At 43.5% G+C, this 19,340-nt stretch overlaps 1 protein-coding gene across 1 annotated transcript in view; it reads right to left on the bottom strand.

Annotated features, from left to right (window-relative positions):
• The window catches only part of med13a (mediator complex subunit 13a), a 92,402-nt gene that overhangs the window by 10,869 nt on the left and 62,193 nt on the right, over positions 1 to 19,340 (bottom strand). The window contains exons 11-21 of the mRNA XM_078266453.1: positions 13,827 to 13,857; positions 13,178 to 13,299; positions 12,651 to 12,741; positions 10,878 to 11,089; positions 10,139 to 10,335; positions 5,075 to 5,997; positions 4,311 to 4,478; positions 3,587 to 3,810; positions 3,115 to 3,304; positions 2,268 to 2,703; positions 1,579 to 1,810 (exon numbers count right to left, since the gene is read on the bottom strand). Of these exons, the coding sequence (XP_078122579.1) occupies positions 1,579 to 1,810; positions 2,268 to 2,703; positions 3,115 to 3,304; positions 3,587 to 3,810; positions 4,311 to 4,478; positions 5,075 to 5,997; positions 10,139 to 10,335; positions 10,878 to 11,089; positions 12,651 to 12,741; positions 13,178 to 13,299; positions 13,827 to 13,857 (2,826 nt within the window). The remainder of the gene's footprint in view (positions 1 to 1,578; positions 1,811 to 2,267; positions 2,704 to 3,114; positions 3,305 to 3,586; positions 3,811 to 4,310; positions 4,479 to 5,074; positions 5,998 to 10,138; positions 10,336 to 10,877; positions 11,090 to 12,650; positions 12,742 to 13,177; positions 13,300 to 13,826; positions 13,858 to 19,340) is intronic.

The following is a 19,340-nucleotide window of genomic DNA, read 5'->3' as shown; positions in this document are numbered from 1 at the left end:
ACAGGCAACACAAGTATAACACTCTCTCGCTACACTCTTTCCAACAATGCTTCTACAAATGCAATAGCTAAAAGTTGTTTTTTTTTAAACTTATTTAATGGCTCATTTTCAGTAACTCATTAATATTTTGCATAATGTACACTAAGTGACCAATAAATAAAAAGCTCTGTACAATGCCCCCCCTAAATGTTGATGACTTCAATAATCAGTCGAGAAGTTAAATCTCATCTTGCCAGTTTTTTTTTACGTTATGGTACACAGAGGTTAATGCAGGATAACAGCACGACATGCTGCTAACTTTTTGTCTCAAAATGACCTAACTCCAAAACTAACTGTGATGGAAACAGAGAGGAGTGATGGAAATGGAGGGGAGAGTGACGCGGAGGAGTGTGACTCATTTCTGTTCTGTGTGGAAACCTGATGTGTGTGTGTGTGTGTGTGTGTGTGTGTGTGTGTGTGTGTGTGTGTGTGTATAAATATATATATATATATATATAGCTATTTTATTTGTTTGTCTTGTTTAATTTTTATCACTCCATCACTTTCTCCCCAGGGATCAATAAAGTTCTTATGAATGGTAATGACACGGCAGGGGAGACAGGGTCCGTGTTTCGAGAGGGGTTGGGTGGGTTGCCGACATCGCCACTGACGCACTGACGACAGTCAGGCGAGGTCCATGCGGGGGGTGCTGTTAGCTGCGAGCCACCTTCCTAGAGCTGGTTGCAACGCACCGCCATGGAAGAAAATGCACCCAGTGAGGCAGAGCCGGGGAGACAAGAGGAACCTCCCACACCGAGCGGCCATGACCCGGGCAGACTGAGCGGACCCCACCAGTGAGAAGTGGTTCATTATGAAACTGTGGCGGGCCTACCTAGACTGTAGGTGATTAATGGGAAACATTGGATTAGTCACGGAAAATGGGAACCGTGCGAGTTTTCCTTTTGTATGAAGCAGCAAAAACGTTGTAGCATGACCGGTTTGAGTTCATTTGCCCAACTTGACGTCGCACTTCCTGCGATGTGACTAATGCGCACATTACAACCTCGATGCTGAAACGATATATTGTGCAGCCCTACTGGTGTAGTAGTGTAAGACTGCATTATATTGTCATATTTGTGCCCCTCCACATATATATAAGTTAGAAAAAAATATGAGAAAAACTTTCCATTATAATGCAATAAAACACAACGCCCCTAAAATACAACCTTGGAGCAAAGCCTTAAAAAGAGTACCATAGATCTCTATATACAAACATGTAGAGCATTTTAAGTGAGGTAGTATTAATGCTATTGTATTGCATTACTTTGTTACTTTTTTACTTGTATGTAATCATTACTTTGATTGTTTCTATTTTTGGTCACTCACTGTTAGCAATTATGAACATTTTACTGCTTCTGATGATGATGGCTATGTCAGCAATGATGCCATTGAGCCTAACCTGTTAAACATTAAGGAGTAATGGACATTGACATTCAACAACATTGAATGCATTTTTAGTCATGCAATTACCTTCACGGTAATGAAATACAATATGGTCAGCAATAAAATAATGATGGCTCTCCTGGGAACTTTACTCACTTGTACAGAAATAGAATTGCGGATGTGTGGGGGCAGAAACTGAAGCATCTCAAGGTAGCAGCGTAACAAACCCAGCGTCCACACACTGGAGTGGGCCGGCACTGGCCCCGGGCCGCCATCAGCCTCCTCGTAGCTAAAGGGGTCCACAATGTAAACAACAATGGCAGGTGGATACGTGATGGCATGGGACTCCCCATCCGTGGGGACACCTACTTTCTCTCGTTCCAAAGTGCTAGGGGAAAGCACAGGAAGATAACACACACACACACACACACACACACACTTATTAAACCAGTCTTATCCTCAGCTCAGTTCTTAGTTTTTGTCCTCAGCTTTTGAATGGCGGAGTTACATCCAAGACTACTGAAAGATAGCTTCGAAAAATACATTTATCACTTCATAAAAATGTATTTAAATAGCAATGATCAAAAATATGCTCTCAAACTGGTACCCAAGTGTCGCTTAGCAACCTCTTTGCTAAAGTTCAAGGACTTTTGCAGAAAATAAAAATGATTATGGAATTATTAGATTGTCTCTACCATAATTTTTATAGAAGGAATAAACTACTCACCTAAGTGTTTAAATAAATAGTAAATAGTAGATCAACGCTAGTTGTGACTTACTGTCACTTATGTACGAAACTGCTATCTTTGAGTTTATGGTGTGCAGGCTTGTGTGTCCTGCAGTACCTTTCAGGAGGCTCTGTGGGACCTGAGGCCTGGCTGCTGGAGTTGTCCCCTGAGGTGCCAGTATTCTGGGTACCAGCCTGCTGTCCCAGCTGTCCACTCTGGGGGCCACCTCCCTGGCCCTGGGTACCCATGCTCCCAAAGGAGGGGAAAGAGTTGGGCTTGGCAGACGGCATCCCGCTGCCAGGCTGGGCTGAGGATGTCACCAGACTGTTCGATGACACAGAGCCATTTCCAGACCCACTGTTGTTGTTGTTGTTGTTGCTGCTGCTGTTGTTGTTGGGAATGGAGGAGCCTGCAGTGTTCACTGAGCCCTGCTGGCCAACTGAGCTGGAGGTGGAGCTAGACAGTTGTGTGGATGATGACTGGCTGGATGAGGGCGGGGGACTGGGCTGTGTGAGGAGGGAACTGTCCAATTGCTGTGATGCGAGGTATGGAGCTAAAGAGAGAAAACACAGCATTGGACTTTCATTAATAACATCAAACACGCTTTGAGAAAATGAAACTCTACTCCATTTACTCCATTACATCTTGACCTCCTTTTTCACTGATTTCAAGCTCTCTTTCAAAAATAGTCAAGGCTCTCTATCTAGCCTTTTTAGAACTAAACCAAGTGGTGTCGAAGGTGGAAATTCAGCGACAAAGAATGATGATGCTAGCTAACACTAGCTGACGCTAGCTAGAAGGGTTTGTCGTGACAAGTCGTGACTCGTGACTTGAAGTCGTAACTTACAGGCTAAAAATTGTGTCTGGAACGCAGCATGAGCCTAGCATTGAGGAGCAGAAGAATCAGGGACTATGTAGACTAAAAAATGCAGCAGTAACCCGGCAGGCTGTAAATGACACGTACCGAGGTTGTGGCGGCACACTTGTGCATAGAGTTTGAGCTTAGTGAAGGCGTCGCTGTTGCTGCTGGCAGCCTTGAGGAACCAGTCGCTGACTGGCTGATCCACGAGGTTCTTTGCTCCATTGCCGCCGACAAGGACAATGCCATCGGGGTAGACTTTGGAAATGGGCCGGTGCTGGCCAAGTCGACATGACTAAAACATAGACACAAATAGCAAAGACCATGAATGTGTGAACCGGTACATTCAAATAATTTCATTTAACAATCGTTAACAAGGCTTGAGTGTTGTTGCAGTTGCAGTGCTTTTTAATTTTACACGTTTCCAATAAAACGTGATCATGAATCAGTCTGAGATAATTATTCTATTTGCACAAGTCACTGCCAAACCTGAGGTGGAGTCGGAGAGATGTAAAGCGATGTTACATTTGGACAGCGTTAACACTGAAGTGTGTGCACCCTTCTTCAGAGTCTGTACCTCGTAAACAGCGGTGAGGTCTCGGAAGAAGCTCTTGGCGCCGCTGAGCAAGGCCTCGTTGTCAGGACAGACCACCAGATACCCAATGTCCCGCTGGGAGCCAAAGGGATCCAGCAACAGTTTCTCCCAGTAGGGCAGACCAAACGGAGACAGGACCACAAAGTCATATTCATAACCCACAAGGAAGGTGGGGATGGGCAGGGGCTCTGGGGACTCGTCTGTGCCTACGGGGGTGAGGTGGAAGGAGCAGGAGAAACCAAGTGTGGAAAGAGGTAGAAAGAAATACAAAGAAAGAAAGAACAGTTAGCGAGTTTTGTTGACAAGTAAGGTGTCAGCTGCCCTCCCTTCTCTTTCCGCCCTCCAATGTGCATCAGAATGAGAGGTCGCCAACCGATCTGACAGCTCCTCCCAACAGAGCTGACGTCTGGACCGCAGCAGAGGGACCACACTGCCTACTGACCTGACAACATCCAAAGTTTTTCTACCCGAAGACACACACATTCCAAATGTCACACACACAAAAACCAAATGCTGTTATCGCCATCACAGTCACTCTAAGAATCTTATTCTTGGCAGAATAGTCTGAAACACCCATTGTATATGTAGTGGAAAACACTGATTCACAGATATTGGATTTCAATGCAGTTAAACTGGATGGTAGCAAAGCATCAGTCAGAACTGTGAATCAAGTGAATAAACTTCCCCAGTTTGTCCCCAGCTTTACCGTAAGAGCCCCGTCCAGCCATCTTGTGGAACTGCTGCCAGGTGAGGGGACCCTGAACGCCCCACGACCTTACCGTCCTCTTCTTCTGAATTGCGTCCTGGAGTACAGGCTGGAGGGACATCAGCACCCGCAGCACATCCTGAGAACACAGCGCACTCACGTCCACTGCTGGAAAACAGATGAGTAAAGGGGAAGCTTAATATTAATAACAACATGAAAAACAGAGTAGACACGTCAGTGATCCCTCAACAAAACGTTTTGTCCTAAATTTAGTTATAATTAATTGTCCTTAATCTGTAACTGTTTGACTATGTAACTTACAGGTCTATGAGTTTGACTTACATAAATATGAGTTTCTCAACTGATCACAAGTGAAAATACTATACTACTGTTTGCTACTGTTTACAAGCATTACAAATTAGAAATGACAGCATAAAAAAAAAAAACTTTACTTTAGTTTTGTTAGTTTAACACTGGGATTAAAGATGTGCATTTTGTGAAATGTCTGATGTTACAAATGCATTTGTTTAAAGAATATTTGAAATACATTTTTGGAAACCTTTGCAATTTTTTTTAAAATTCTAGTAAGGTTTTGTTTTTGTGTTAAATAAAAGATTTGAATTTTTTTTTTTTTTTTTTGCAGATGGCCTCTTTAAAATGTTTAATGGTTAAATGAAACTACAATGGCCTAAGAAAAATATAATTTGGTGTCCAACTGAGCCAATTTTAGGATGTATGAAAATCTAGAATGTCACATTTCTCACCGTTTTGTTTAGCCCAGTGGTGCAGGCAGGTGCTTTTGACCAGCGCCTCGTCCACTTTGCCACCCGACATGTTGTCCATGAACTGCCTCCCGTGCTCCAGGGCCATGTAGCAGTCGCTGTGGTAGTCCCTCTCCTCCACCCTCACACAGGGCGGTACAGGGGCCCCACTTGGCCCCCGTGTCACTATGTCATGCTCTAAGATTGAAATGGGTGAAAGGGGGTTGGTACACTGGTCCTGTAGGAGGAGAATCAGCTCATCTGGGACACGGTCCCCCCTCCCTACTCCAGTTCTTTCCAGCGAGGAGAGCCGCAGCTCCTCAAAGCGCTTTTCTGCCTCTCTGCTGACGTCTGAGCCGCGGCCGATGATATCCAGCTCGTCCTCCAGGAAGAGGCCCGAGCCATTGCCGTAACGCCGATTGACCACGGCGCTGAAGCCGCAGCTGCAGGATTCCTGAGCCTCGCCGACGGGGTCGCTCAGGTACACGCCCACATCGGCTCCTTTTATGTTCATGTTACATACGCAGATGCAGCAGCTGTCGAAGTTGCAGTCCTTGAAGAGGTTCATGACGGACTCGGAGAGGATGAGGGTGACGTAGAGGCTGTGGGCCTCGGGGATGGAGGGTACGGTGGCCGGCTCTACCGAGTTTAGCGGTCTGCAGGTGGAGGGGGTGGACGCCGGCGAGTACAGGTCCGAGTTCTCGTACTTGAGCGAGCCCTGGACACTGGATGGGCCTCGAGGTGTGCGTGGGGTGCGCGGCGTACGTGGCGTGGGGGCAGAGAAACGCGGGGTGGCAGGTGAAGGCAGGATACCAGCGCCACTGTTACTTGGTGGAGCACTGTTAGACATGAAAGGCGTGTGGGTCTGAGGGGTGTAGGTCTGGCTGTAGTCCTGGTCCATGGTGCTGCCCACACTGGGGATGTTACTGAGGGAAGAAAGACAAAAGGACATGAATTAGAAACGGTGTAACTGTACATGTAATTGTGGCATGAAAATGGAAGCACTAGTACGCAGAACATACTTGATTTCCCAGAACAGCAATGTTCAGTACATTGCAAACAATAAAATACCGTTATCCAACTGCCTCACAGAGTTTGTGAAGATAGTGAGTAATAAGACAGTAGGGCATGACAACATTCACTACAAAAGGTACGCAGAGTGAGCTTAGACTGCACACATGTTTACACATGAGAGAACAACAATGTGGGAGGGAGAGAGAAAATGAGAAAAGAAGCAGAGGGAGAGAGAAATTCAATAAACATTTCAACGAGTGTCCCTCTGAGGTAAGGTTTATTTTTGGGCTGGCAAGAAACAGTGAGGAAGCAGGGAGATAGAGAGAGAGAGTGAGAGTGCATGAGAGAGAGACGGAGGGAGGGAGAATGAGCACATCATGTCCCTAGCTGTATGTGGGGAACAACTTCTGGCACGGACCCATTAGAAGGAAGCCCCAGCACAACTCTCTCTCTCTCTCTCTCACTCTCTCTCCTGCAGCCAGGGCACGTTCAGCATGGGCTGCAGATGCAAAGGCAGCACCAGCACAACATTATAAAATCTTTACCAATGACTCTTTTGACATTTTGCAAAGCTTAGTCAAGTGCACCAAGGACACCTCTCCCTGCCTGCACAATCCATCATAACCAGTCCCTAGCACTTTATTCTAAGACACACTTATTACACACTTTTGTTGCTTGTTCTGATCTACATTTCCTGCCATGCTCCAGTGTACTCTAATAAAAGAGAAATGTCGTGAAAAATAATCTTAATAATCATCAGGCAAAAGTATAACCCCAAAGTATTGCAATTAGCTCTGCTGCAAAAATAATTAATTCCTTCTTTGAAAAAAAAAAAAAAGAAAAGAAAAATCAGTCCACATTTTGTGCTCAGCCTCAACCTGCTGGATAAACTGCTGACAGGTCACTCTTCAGTCAGAAGCAACGTGTCTCACCTTCCTCATAAACATTTTCCAATCACAACCATACCTGAGAAAATGCCGATCTATTAGTTTACAGTGTTTGTTCAAAATTGAATGGCTTGTAGTTCATTTTTTGCAATGAAATTCAGCCAAACACAAAGTAAAATTGACATTGTTAAAAGCTGAACTAAAAAGTGCATCACGGTGAAAGTTTCTGCTCAGAGTAGCAACATTAGATATAGATCATCAGTGGTCGTCAAGTTTGGCGAGTCTGACCGATTTTATGATCCCAGGTCAAAGAAACACACCGGTATAATACACTTAAGTCCATACTAGGGGTGATCCCAAATAGTCAACTATTCGACAATTCAATCTAATGAGTCTGGAATACATTTATTAATCAAAGAACTCACATAAGAACGTTGCACTAGCAGAGCGGTAAATATCTTTTTCGAAATTATGAACAATTCTCTGTAAAAGTTCTATTTACAACCACGAAAAGCAAGTAGGCTAATTAAGTGGCGTGTTCTGCCTGTCTATCTACGCTGTCCATTTGTCTCAAACGACAGCTAAGTAAAAGTCACATATGTACAGTGGAGAGAACAAGTATTTGATACACTACTGATTTTGCAGGTTTTCCTACTTACAAAGCATGTAGAGGTCTGTAATTTTTATCATAGGTACACTTCAACTGTCAGAGACGGAATCTAAAACAAAAATCCAGAAAATCACATTGAATGATTTTTAAATAATTAATTTGCATTTTATTGCATGACATAAGTATTTGATTACCTACCAACCAGTAAGAATTCCGGCTCTCACAGACCCGTTAGTTTTTCTTTAAGAAGCCCTCCTGTTCTCCACTCATTACCTGTATTAACTGCACCTGTTTGAACTTATTACCTGTATAAAAGACACCTGTCCACACACTCAATCAAACAGACTCCAACCTCTCCACAATGGCCAAGACCAGAGAGCTGTGTAAGGACATCAGGGATAATATTGTAGACCTGCACAAGGCTGGGATGGGCTACAGGACAATAGGCAAACAGCTTGGTGAGAAGGCAACAACTGTTGGCGCAATTGACGGTCAAGCTCCCTCGGTCTGGGGCTTCATGCAAGATCTCACCTCGTGGGGCATCAATGATCATGAGGAAGGTGAGGGATCAGCCTAGAACTACACGGCAGGACCTGGTCAATGACCTGAGGAGAGCTGGGACCACAGTCTCAAAGAAAACCATTAGTAACATACTACGCCGTCATGGATTAAAATCCTGCAGTGCACGCAAGGTCCCCCTGCTCAAGCCAGCGCATGTCCAGGCCCGTCTGAAGTTTGCCAATGACCATCTGGACGATCCAGAGGAAAAATGGGAGAAGGTCACGTGGTCTGATGAGACAAAAATAGAGCATTTTGGTCTAAACTCCACTTGCCGTGTTTGGAGGAAGAAGAAGGATGAGTACAACCCCAAGAACAGCATCCCAACCGTGAAGCATGGAGGTGGAAACATCATTCTTTGGGGATGCTTTTCTGCAAAGGGGACAGGACGACTGCACTGTATTGAGGGGAGGATGGATGGGGCCATGTATTGAGAGATCTTGGCCAACAACCTCCTTCCCTCAGTAAGAGCATTGAAGATGGGTCGTGGCTGGGTCTTCCAGCATGACAACGACCCGAAACACACAGCCAGGGCAACTAAGGAGTGGCTCCGTAAGAAGCATCTCAAGGTCCTGGAGTGGCCTAGCCAGTCTCCAGACCTGAACCCAATAGAAAATCTTTGGAGGGAGCTGAAAGTCCGTATTGCCCAGTGACAGCCCCGAAACCTGAAGGATCTGGAGAAGGTCTGTATGGAGGAGTGGGCCAAAATCCCTGCTGCAGTGTGTGGAAACCTGGTCAAGAACTACAGGAAACGTATGATCTCTGTAATTGCAAACAAAGGTTTCTGTACCAAATATTACGTTCTGCTTTTCTGATGTATCAAATACTTAGGTCATGCAATAAAATGCAAATTTACTTCATCATCATAAAATGTGATTTTCTGGATTTTTGTTTTAGATTCCGTCACTCACAGTTGAAGAGTACCTATGATAAAAATTACAGACTTCTACATGCTTTGTAAGTAGGAAAACCTGCAAAATCGGCAGTGTATCAAATATTTGTTCTCCCCACTGTATATCCACCAGTAACTAATAATAAAATGCTATTTTTCTACATAAAGTTTCAACAGAAAATACAACTGACAACTCGTGACACCGGGCGCATATCAGCTCTTTTGTCTGTGTGCAAAAAAATTAAACCTAATATCGCAAATGAGAGGCGAAAAAAGAAATAAAAACAAGATTTGACGATCAGTCGATTACAGGCAAGACTTGACCAATCAGATTCGACTATGTAAATTCTTAGCCGGGGACCCCCCTAGTCCATACAAATGTAATAAGGGTCTACTCTACTGCCCTGATTACAGAAAACCACAAAATCAATTGAACAAAGCAAGGTTTGTTTAGGGATTTTTCTGCTAAACAAGCTAATAACAAATTCCCATGTGAGTGGAAAGTAGCAGAGGTGTCTCCGTGTGTAGTTGAGAGGAACAGTGACAGATATACTAGAGACTCCCAGCTGCTGTGAGCAGTGAGGTGGCATGGAGCCGCTGTGGTGGCTCGTCTCACCACTCCAGTGATAATCTTCATCTTCAACCAAGACGGCATTTTACACTCATTTCCCTGCTCCGCCTGAGGCAGCCATGCATGGGAAATCAAGCAGCCTGCTAAGGGGGTGTCTGGGGAGAGACCAGAGGGTGTGTGGACAGAACGGGGGCAGAGTATGAGTTTATGCTTCTGTGCACACAAAACGCCAACCAGCCAGCACAGCCTTGACATTTCCTCTGCAAGTCTAAATTAGAATGCCTTAGTAACCTTCTGCCCAGATCATCATAAAGTGATAAAGACTCTTCACTGGAATCACTTGATGTGCTTCTGTTAAGCTGTAATTTAAGTGGATCATTTCACTAGCTGCATGGTACTGCCTACACACAGTTGTGGTCTTACTCTCATATTAAAGATCCCAGCTGTGTGATAACAGCAACACCTGATGACTTCTCTGAAGAAGACAAACACCCACTCATTAGAAACCACATTGAAAAGCACTACAGCGGCATACCTGTCCTTGTTGAGAAAGGCCATGACAGGCACGGGATTGAGCATCTCCCTGCCCATGGTCCAGCTTGGTCGGTAGATGCAATCCTCTGGTATTTTGACGGGTGGGAGACATTGGCTGGGTAACGTCTTCAGAGGAGCAAACATGGAGCAGCCTACGAACGGCTGGCACAGCTCTGGCTTGTACACAAATGAATAGTCCTACAAGATGGAGAGAAAACAAGGCAGAAAAATAATTATGTCTTTTTGTGATCCTTGCAGAGAACAACCATTTATGTCTGCTGTCTTCTATAAAAAGGTAAGGGCACAGGGAGAAATGCAGAACGGCAACCTTAGAAATGTGAATGCCTTGTTGAAAATAGGATGAACCAACATAATGATAAATAATCAGGGCATTCCTGGCTGAGACTTTGCTACCTTATATTCCCATGAATACAACATATGTGGCTGCTTTATCTCAGTAACTACAGAACTGGTGGGGATTTGGTGTTTTGCTTATGGGAACTTCAGCTAGATAGATGCTTGTAGAGATGGGGAATGAACTCTGTATTCCTGACTTAAAGGGCAGTCTCTGACCATGTGGCCACCGAGCTGCCTCAAAATGAGCATGGTGAAGAAAACATATCCATCAATAAGCATTCACTTTGACTAATGACAGCTACAGGTTCTGGCAGTATGGGCCCAGTCAGTTGTAATTGACCCTGCGATAATACCTGACAGATTTACAGAGTCTCTACACCCACCTTGATCTCAGATGGCTTGGGACTGCAGAAGCTCTCCTCCACCTCAATCTTAAAGTGGCCTGACAGAGATGAGGTGCCGTCCAGCGACATCATGCCTGTGTTGGGCTCCATGCTGCCGTACTCCTTGCTGCACATGTTCATGGGTGAGTAGCCCATGATGTGCTGCTCTAGGGAGGGAGGTGTGGGAAACATCTGGTGCAGGTCTGCTGAGCCTGGGGCGGAGAGAAGAACATGGAGCCATCAAAATATGACTTGGAATATAATGTGTAAAGAAACGAGTACAGAAGGTGCATCAAAAATCTACTGCAACACTGTTGCCCATGTCACACAGCTTACCCTGCTATACACGCCGATAATGAGATGCTAATAATTAAGTTTTGCTTACAATATCTTAATTGCCCTACAAACAGCACACACAAACCATTTCTTAAGATAACGATAATGTGAATCACGTGGCTGAACTTAACAATGTAAGATGTGTAATCTTAAACTGTTAGGACTCTACTGTGTTACTACCACTTCTGTCAAGATGCTTGTTGATGTATGTTTTCTTGTTCGGCAAACCAAATGTGACAAGCAGCTGTTGTTATAGGCAGCTACCATGTAAATACAAATAGATGAATACTTATTAGACACGCTTTAAGTCTGACAGGCATCTCGCCCACGGCCGATGAAATGTTTACATAGTTTGTCACAGTTATGGCAAACTTTTTTTTTTTTTTAAATGCGAACTAACATGCCAAGGTAACTGTGACAAACTATGTAAACATTTCATCGGCCGTGGGCGAGATGCCTGTCAGACTTAAAGCGTGTCTAATAAGTATTCATCTGTGTATATATATATAAGCAAGCAAGATTATTTAACGAATCCAGCAGAGCTAAAGGTTGAAAGGTTCAGGCAAAGTTGAAAGGTGGGTTTTAAACTGATTAGATAGATAATTCTACTCTACACTTAAAGGACACATTTCCTAGTAAAGATGTGTATATCACTATGTAAAGATGGCCAGAGACTATGTGGGGAATACCCAAAGCCTCAAACTGCTGTTTCTGCAAGATGCTTCCAGGAGGCAAACAAACACAATTCATGGTAAACCGGTAGAGTCTAGAACTGTACAGTATCTGTTCATAAAAAGTAAAATGGCTGATCTGAGACCAATTTGCTTCACAGTAAAATATTAAGCGTCATTAAATTCTCTTTAGCTTTACATTAGTGTCCCTGAGCTCTAACTTCAGAATAAATGACTGAAAGAAAAGAAGAAGAAAAACACACAGACAATACTGTCTGGTACAGCTGTGTTCAAGTCAACAAATAGGGAGGGACTTTAAGGCAAGACTCTAGTATAAGCATAGAAAGCCAGACAACAAGATAGCAGGCTAAGGGAGACTCTCAGCTCTCAGTTGTGAGCTAAACACTGATGCACAGTGAAGTTAATTAAGGCCATATTCTCCACCACTAGGTGGCAAAGCCAAGGGTGAGCATCAAGGATGCTGGAGTAGTAAAAGCCTATTATTTAGTGGATTAAAAGGAAATGATGCCATTTCACTTAGCTGAAATTGTGAGCAGGGGGAATACGACATTTTAAACTGAAGTGGCTTCAGGTAAAAATCTCGGTGTACAGTTCTTAATTTTCAAGGGGCTCAGGGGTATGAAAAATGTGATTCTAGATTAACATTTGAGGTAAATCCATCCTTGTACTTTAAGGAGACACGGCACATCAGTGTTCAGGGAAAAGAGAGAGAGACATCAGTAGAGACAGATGTAGAGATACATACTAATGCAGGATACAGGGTCCAAAGTGGATGGCTTTGGTTCCTTGTTGCCAAATTTCTCATTCGTTCCATTCACTGGTCGCCTGGAACCAGGCTGTGGACAAAAAAAACAGAAAAGAAAAAAAGTATTTTAGCACCTGACCATTTTGGTAACTCAAAGTGTCAGCTAATAACACTCTTCTAAATTCACTGCTATTATATTTCTCACACCTGTGGGGCCTGCAAGTCAGTATCACACATGACAGCTTCTTAGAGTAACTGGTGAGTGCGTAGTAAAAATTGTCAGCTGATGATGGGCAGAGTACTCTGGCACATGCATGCCAGTGGAAAAAACACACATACACACACACACACACACACACACACTCTCTCTCTCTCTCTCTCTCTCTCTCTCTCTCTCACACACACACACACACACACACACACACACACACACACACACACACACACACACACACACACACACACAGTGCCAAACCACACTGTGTAAAGAGATATTCGTTGCGGTGTGAGCCAAGGTCTCTACTAACCGCTAGATCATCCTCGTCTGAATTAAAGAGGTTGTCCAGGTCGTTGATGGAGACCGCCAGGTCTGTCTCGTGGATCAGGCTGGTGGAAGCCATGCGGTTGTGAGCAGCTGCCCGCTGAGCATCTGCATAGACAAACATACTCACTGTTAATACTAAAATATTAATGTCCACAAGTAGATATTGGGTTCTTCAGAACTCAATGAAAGGAGAAAATCTTGAGCAACGGTTGTTTAGGCTAACTGACCACCTGGGTTGGCCTCAATTTACTCTCTATTCAATCAATTGAGAAAGTAGATTTCCTCAATTCAATTATTGAAATGCTTGTGTCATGACGGATAGGTTATATAAAAATTTGAATCGAAAATGAATGTTCCTTGTTTAGTGATTGAATGTAGTTCCTATTGACACATTTGAAAAGACTGAACTAAAAGTGTAACTGACAAGTTTCATTCGGTACGCCAAGTCCCCAGATCTGAATAAACACCAAGATGCAATGTGCACCCTTTGGTCTCACTGTCTGGGTCTTCTGAGGGTGGCAGTATGACTACAGTACCAGGTAAAAGTTTGACGCTGACTATATTTATATGTGACAGCCGCCAAGTCATAGAAAAAGTCAAGGGGGTTATTAGAAAATAAAGAGGCTCCTTACCATCTGACTGACCAGCTCCTCCATCTTCACCCTGTGAGGAAAAAGAAAGACGGGAAGGTCAGATAGAGACGGTCAAAAAACACACATACTAATGCGACCACGCAGATCCATCAAACTGTACATTTTTTATTAAACAATGCCTAGAATATACAGTCCAGACAGATGACACCAATCCCGTGTTGATGAAGCTTTTTCTTGTACTTAACGAGGGCCAGTGGCTGAGCAGAGTCTGCTTCATTACGGTGTTGAAATGTGGGTGTGTGAAATCCTTTGAGCCTATAACTGTGATGAAGAACTATACAAATAAAATTGACTGGACCTAAGCTGAGATAAATCACAATACAGAATAACACAAAAATAATAAGTGTCCTCAAGCAGCGAGATTCAAAAAGGGGGTTCCTTTCTCCAATTAAGGCAAATATAAATAAATAGCAATAATAGTAATAACAAAAGAGAAGGACAAACAGAGAAAAGGGACTGGTTGCCTCTGCTGTGGCAAATTAGATTTCCAATATGGATCAGAGCTTTCCCCCAGACATCAATATCTGGGAGGGCTGACCTTCTGTGTGTCTGTGCGTGCGTGTTCGCTCTTATGCTGGGTTGTGTGACTGTGTACACTGTGCGCTGAGCAGTCCTAGCTGGGGAGCAAGAATGTTATGTCCTAGCCATTGATTTCATTACGCTTCAGGGCTTTTCTCTGAGTAACGCGGGCTTTAATCTGTCTCCCTTAAAGGACCAGTCCACAGGAGTGCACAACATCTGCACCAAGGCCCCAATCTATGGGTGATAATGATGCCTTAACACCTTATCAATAACCTGGCCTTGGGTGAGAAAGTGTGCATGGGTCGAATTCTTACATATTGCAAAAGCTTGTTTGGCTTCAAAGCTGCCTACATGAAAGCATCCCATCACCCTTTTCCTCCATCTCACTTGCTTACCTCATTTATCGAAGGCTTTCCCCCGTGCATGTATATCGTAATTCCTCAAATATAAACCAGTAGTCAATTAAAAGCCGGGCCTCTGATAGTGGCCGGGGGTGTGGTCAACACCGACAAATAAAGGCAGGCAAAAATTAGTGTGGATAATCTCCTAAATGCCTTTCATATAATATTAAGTAATATTCAGTAATACAATTCAAGTTAATTGTAATGTACATTTCTACCAATTTAATTTAACAGATTCAACAATATATTCATGCTTTTTTCCACACTTAGTTTTTCTGGATTATTGTCCTACCGGTATTTTAGTCAATGCAGCTGTATGTGTTACTCAGCCAAGTGTAGTTTGTAGTAACGTACAGGTGCCAATAGATGGCAGTAGCTACATTGGATGTAACACGAGTCTCATTTAGTGCTAGCAGAGAACGACGGGTTCTGGTGCTAGTGACGGACTTTTCAACAACAGAACGAAAAGAGTTTTAAAGTATGCGGCGGAAAACTCGGGTACAAAAGCTGCGAGACATTTCGACATTGACCCCTGGAGAATCCGATACTGGAAGAAACAGAAAGATGAGCTGACAAGATTAGCCGACAAGAGCAGAGCACGGCCAGCTGGAGGTGGGAGGAAAAAAGTTAGCCTGGAGCTAGAACCAAATAGCTACGGTCTGTAATGTTAATCAGATACTGGTGTGCTGCAAACCAGCAACTACTGTATGCTCTTATTGTAATCTACCAGCAATACCGCAGTACCTGTATTTGAAATAAATACCCGGTACATTTACAGGGTTCAAACAGACACGATGGTGGTGTTTGATTAACTCTGACCCAAATTACTTTGTCATCCTTCTGGCTGTTGTTGTATATGGTGATATTTTTGCAAATGTTTCTTAAAAAAAATGAATGATCTCTGTCCACTGGAACGCTATGGCTTTTCATTTAAAACAGTTTATTTAAAACAAGTATACTTATCAAACAGATGGAATTAAAAATAAAGGCCTGCCTCTGACAAAAGCCTGCTTCAAATAAAAGCCAGGTACCTTCTGCAGTTCAGGTAAATAAAGGTCCCGGTTTTTATTTGAGGAATTACAGTACTTCATAATTCAATAGGCCCTGACATAGGTGTGCCACGTCTGTGCAGTGACATGACAATCAGACGACCGTCCATTGCAGCATGTGTCACATAGCCTGCAGCAGAATCAACAACTCTCCGGTTTGAGGATTTCTTAGTCTGACAGCTGGAGATGCTAATGTCTGGTTCACACTAGGTGGCCTCTATCATGAGCCACCAGTAAGTGGTTTAAAAGTCTGATGAGCAATGAATAAAGAAGATGTAACAGTTTGGTGAGCTCCAAACTAACTCACAAAATGGGATAAAATGGTTAGAAATAATTGCTGGAATCCCAAACTTTTACCTTTATTTATATTAAAGTCATCAAAACAAAAATGGTGCTCCAGGTTTATATTCCACATCAGCCTGGTAGGAGGTAACCTGCCTGTTTTTCGTTAATCTTATTGCCACAAAATAACATGGATGGTTTCATACTACACCCTTCACAAATAAAATGAATGATCACTACTTTCATGGAACTGTGGATGTTTTATTCAAATTTATACCTTCTGGGTCAATGGGTCGCACTATTGTTCTTTCCAGCAGATTTCACACACACACACACACACACACACACACACACACACACACACACAACTTGAAAGCTACTGTGTTAACCTGATTTTATCACAACTTTTCCCTACATACTGTAGGGGCCAGAGCTGGGGATATACTGGCTAATGAATGACATTTAGAAGTCTGAGGACAAAAATCACACAGTTCAAAAAGGCCCCAACCCTATGGTGTTATCAATCTAAAAGAAAAAATTGAAGAGGAACACCCACACACATGTGGTGGATATACAGTGGTGTGAAAAAGTGTTTGCCCCCTTCCTCATTTCCTGTTCCTTTGCATGTTTGTCACACTTAAGTGTTTCGGAACATCAAACCAATTTAAACAAAAGTCAAGGACAACACAAGTAAACACAAAATGCAATTTGTAAATGAAGGTGTTTATTATTAAAGGAGAAAAAAAATCCAAACCATCATGGCCCTGTGTGAAAAAAGTGATTGCCCCCCTTGTTAAAACATACTATAACTGTGGTTGTCCACACCTGAGTTCAATTTCTCTAGCCACACCCAGGCCTGATTATTGCCACACCTGTTCACAATCAAGGCATCACTTAAATAGGAGCTGCTTGACACAGTAAGGTCCACCAGAAGATCCTTAAAAGCTACACATCATGCCGAGACCCAAAGAAATTCAGGAACAATTGAGAAAGAAAGTAATTGAGATCTATCAGTCTGGAAAGGGTTATAAAGCCATTTCCAAAGCTTTGGGAATCCAGCGAACCACAGTGAGAGCCATTATCCACAAATGGCGAAGACATGGAACAGTGGTGAACCTTCCCAGGAGTGGCCGGCCGCCCAAAATTACCCCCAAGAGCGCAGCGACGACTCATCCAAGAGGTCACAAAAGACCCCACAACAACGTCCAAAGAACTGCAGGCCTCACTTGCCTCAGTTAAGGTCAGCGCTCATGCCTCCACCATCAGGAAAAGACTGGGCAAAAATGGCCTGCATGGCAGAGTTCCAAGGAGAAAACCACTGCTGAGCAAAAAGAACATCAAAGCTTGTCTCAATTTCTCCAGAACACATCTTGATGATCCCCAAGACTTTTTGGGACAACATTCTGTGGACCGATGAGACAAAAGTGGAACTCTTTGGAAGGTGTGTGTCCAAGTATATCTGGCGTAGAAGGAACACTGCATTTCATAAAAAAGAACATTATACCAACTGTAAAATATGGTGGTGGTAGTGTGATGGTCTGGGGGCTGTTTTGCTGCTTCAGGACCTGGAAGACTTGCCGTGATAAAAGGAACTATGAATTCTGCTGTCTACCAAGAGATCCTGAAGGAGAATGTCCGACCATCTGTTCGTGTACTCAAGCTGAAACGAACTTGGGTTCTGCAGCAGGACAATGATCCTAAACACACCAGCAAGTCCACCACCGAATGGCTGAAGAAAAACTAAATGAAGACTTTGGAGTGGCCTAGCCAAAGTCCTGACCTGAATCCTATTGAGATGTTGTGGTATGACCTTAAAAAGGCCGCTCATGCTCGAAAACCCTCTAATGTAACTGAATTAGGACAATTCTGCAAAGATGAGTGGGCCAAAATTCCTCCAGGACGCTGTAAAAGCCTCATTGCACGTTATCGCAAACGCTTGGTTGCAGTTATTGCTGCTAAGGGTGGCCCAACCAGTTATTAGGTTTAGGGGGGCAATCACTTTTTTCACACAGGGCCATGATGGTTTGGATTTTTTTTTCACCTTTAATAATTAACACCTTCATTTACAAATTGCATTTTGTGTTTACTTGTGTTGTCCTTGACTATTGTTTAAATTGGTTTGATGTTCCGAAACACTTAAGTGTGACAAACATGCAAAGGAACAGGAAATGAGGAAGGGGGCAAACACTTTTTTCACACCACTGTATACACACACACACACCACATAAAACAGACAGTGGAAGGGCTCTGTTGCACAGACTGTTCTTCGGGGATTCTCCACTCCACTGAGAGTTGCCTTCACCCTTACATTCCAGAAGAGAAGCAAAATATTTGAGTGTGTTTTTTAAGCTTAATAGTTCAGTGAGCCAGGTTTGTTGCTGTGGTTAGACTCCACGCTCTGTGAAGCCAAGGACCGAAAACACACACACACACAAACTCTCTCTCTCTCTCTTTTTCAATGCTGGGGGCGATCCACAGTTAACAGGTGGCCCTTGTCTGGAGCCAGAGCCAACAACCCCAGAGGCAGAGCAGAGGAATACGGTGGGAAGGGGAAGGAAGAAGAAGGCAGATCAAATAGGAAAAACATAACAACTTAAAAGGAAATTGGACAGGCTAACTAGTTTGTGTTCCTCTGGGCTCAACTAACAATGGAGATTCAGGGATAGCTTCCTGTTCAGTTAGGCTTGGGCAGTGAAAGCGGATGTATGCAGAAAGTGGTTGTGCTGGTATTTTTAGTGCAGTATTGCAGAAGAAGCTGATGGCCTATTTTCTACCTCGCCTGCTCCCTGATCTTAAAATCAGCTCTCTTGTCCCCTTTTTACCCTGGGCAACTAGTGAGGAAAGCATGAATGAAGTGGTAATTCTCCATGCTGCCTTTTAGGAAGGCTTCACACTGCTAAGCTGTCCATGCCTTTTTTATGCAGTACAAAAATCCAATGGGGTGTGCAACCAACTTGAAAAAGGCACTGTGTGTGGCTTATTTGTAGGCAAAGCGGAGTTTCAACGTGGGCAGTTTTTCCAAGTAAACTAGTCACTATGAAGAAATGGAAGGGTGTTAATCTACCCTTTGTGGATTAACGTATAAAGTTTATTTCCTAAATTGTACTGGAGTTGCGGTCCCTAAGACACAGGATGTCCTGAATACCATGCGTGTTGGTTACTGTGATTGAGGTTCAAATGTAAGTTTAGTTGTCATTTAAACAACAAAAAGAAAGAGAGAGAGAGAGCGAGAGAGCGAG

Source organism: Sander vitreus, chromosome 13, assembly GCF_031162955.1.
Source record: "Sander vitreus isolate 19-12246 chromosome 13, sanVit1, whole genome shotgun sequence".
In the NCBI taxonomy this organism is placed as follows: domain Eukaryota; kingdom Metazoa; phylum Chordata; class Actinopteri; order Perciformes; family Percidae; genus Sander; species Sander vitreus.
This window is presented reverse-complemented; position numbering and strand designations above follow the sequence as displayed.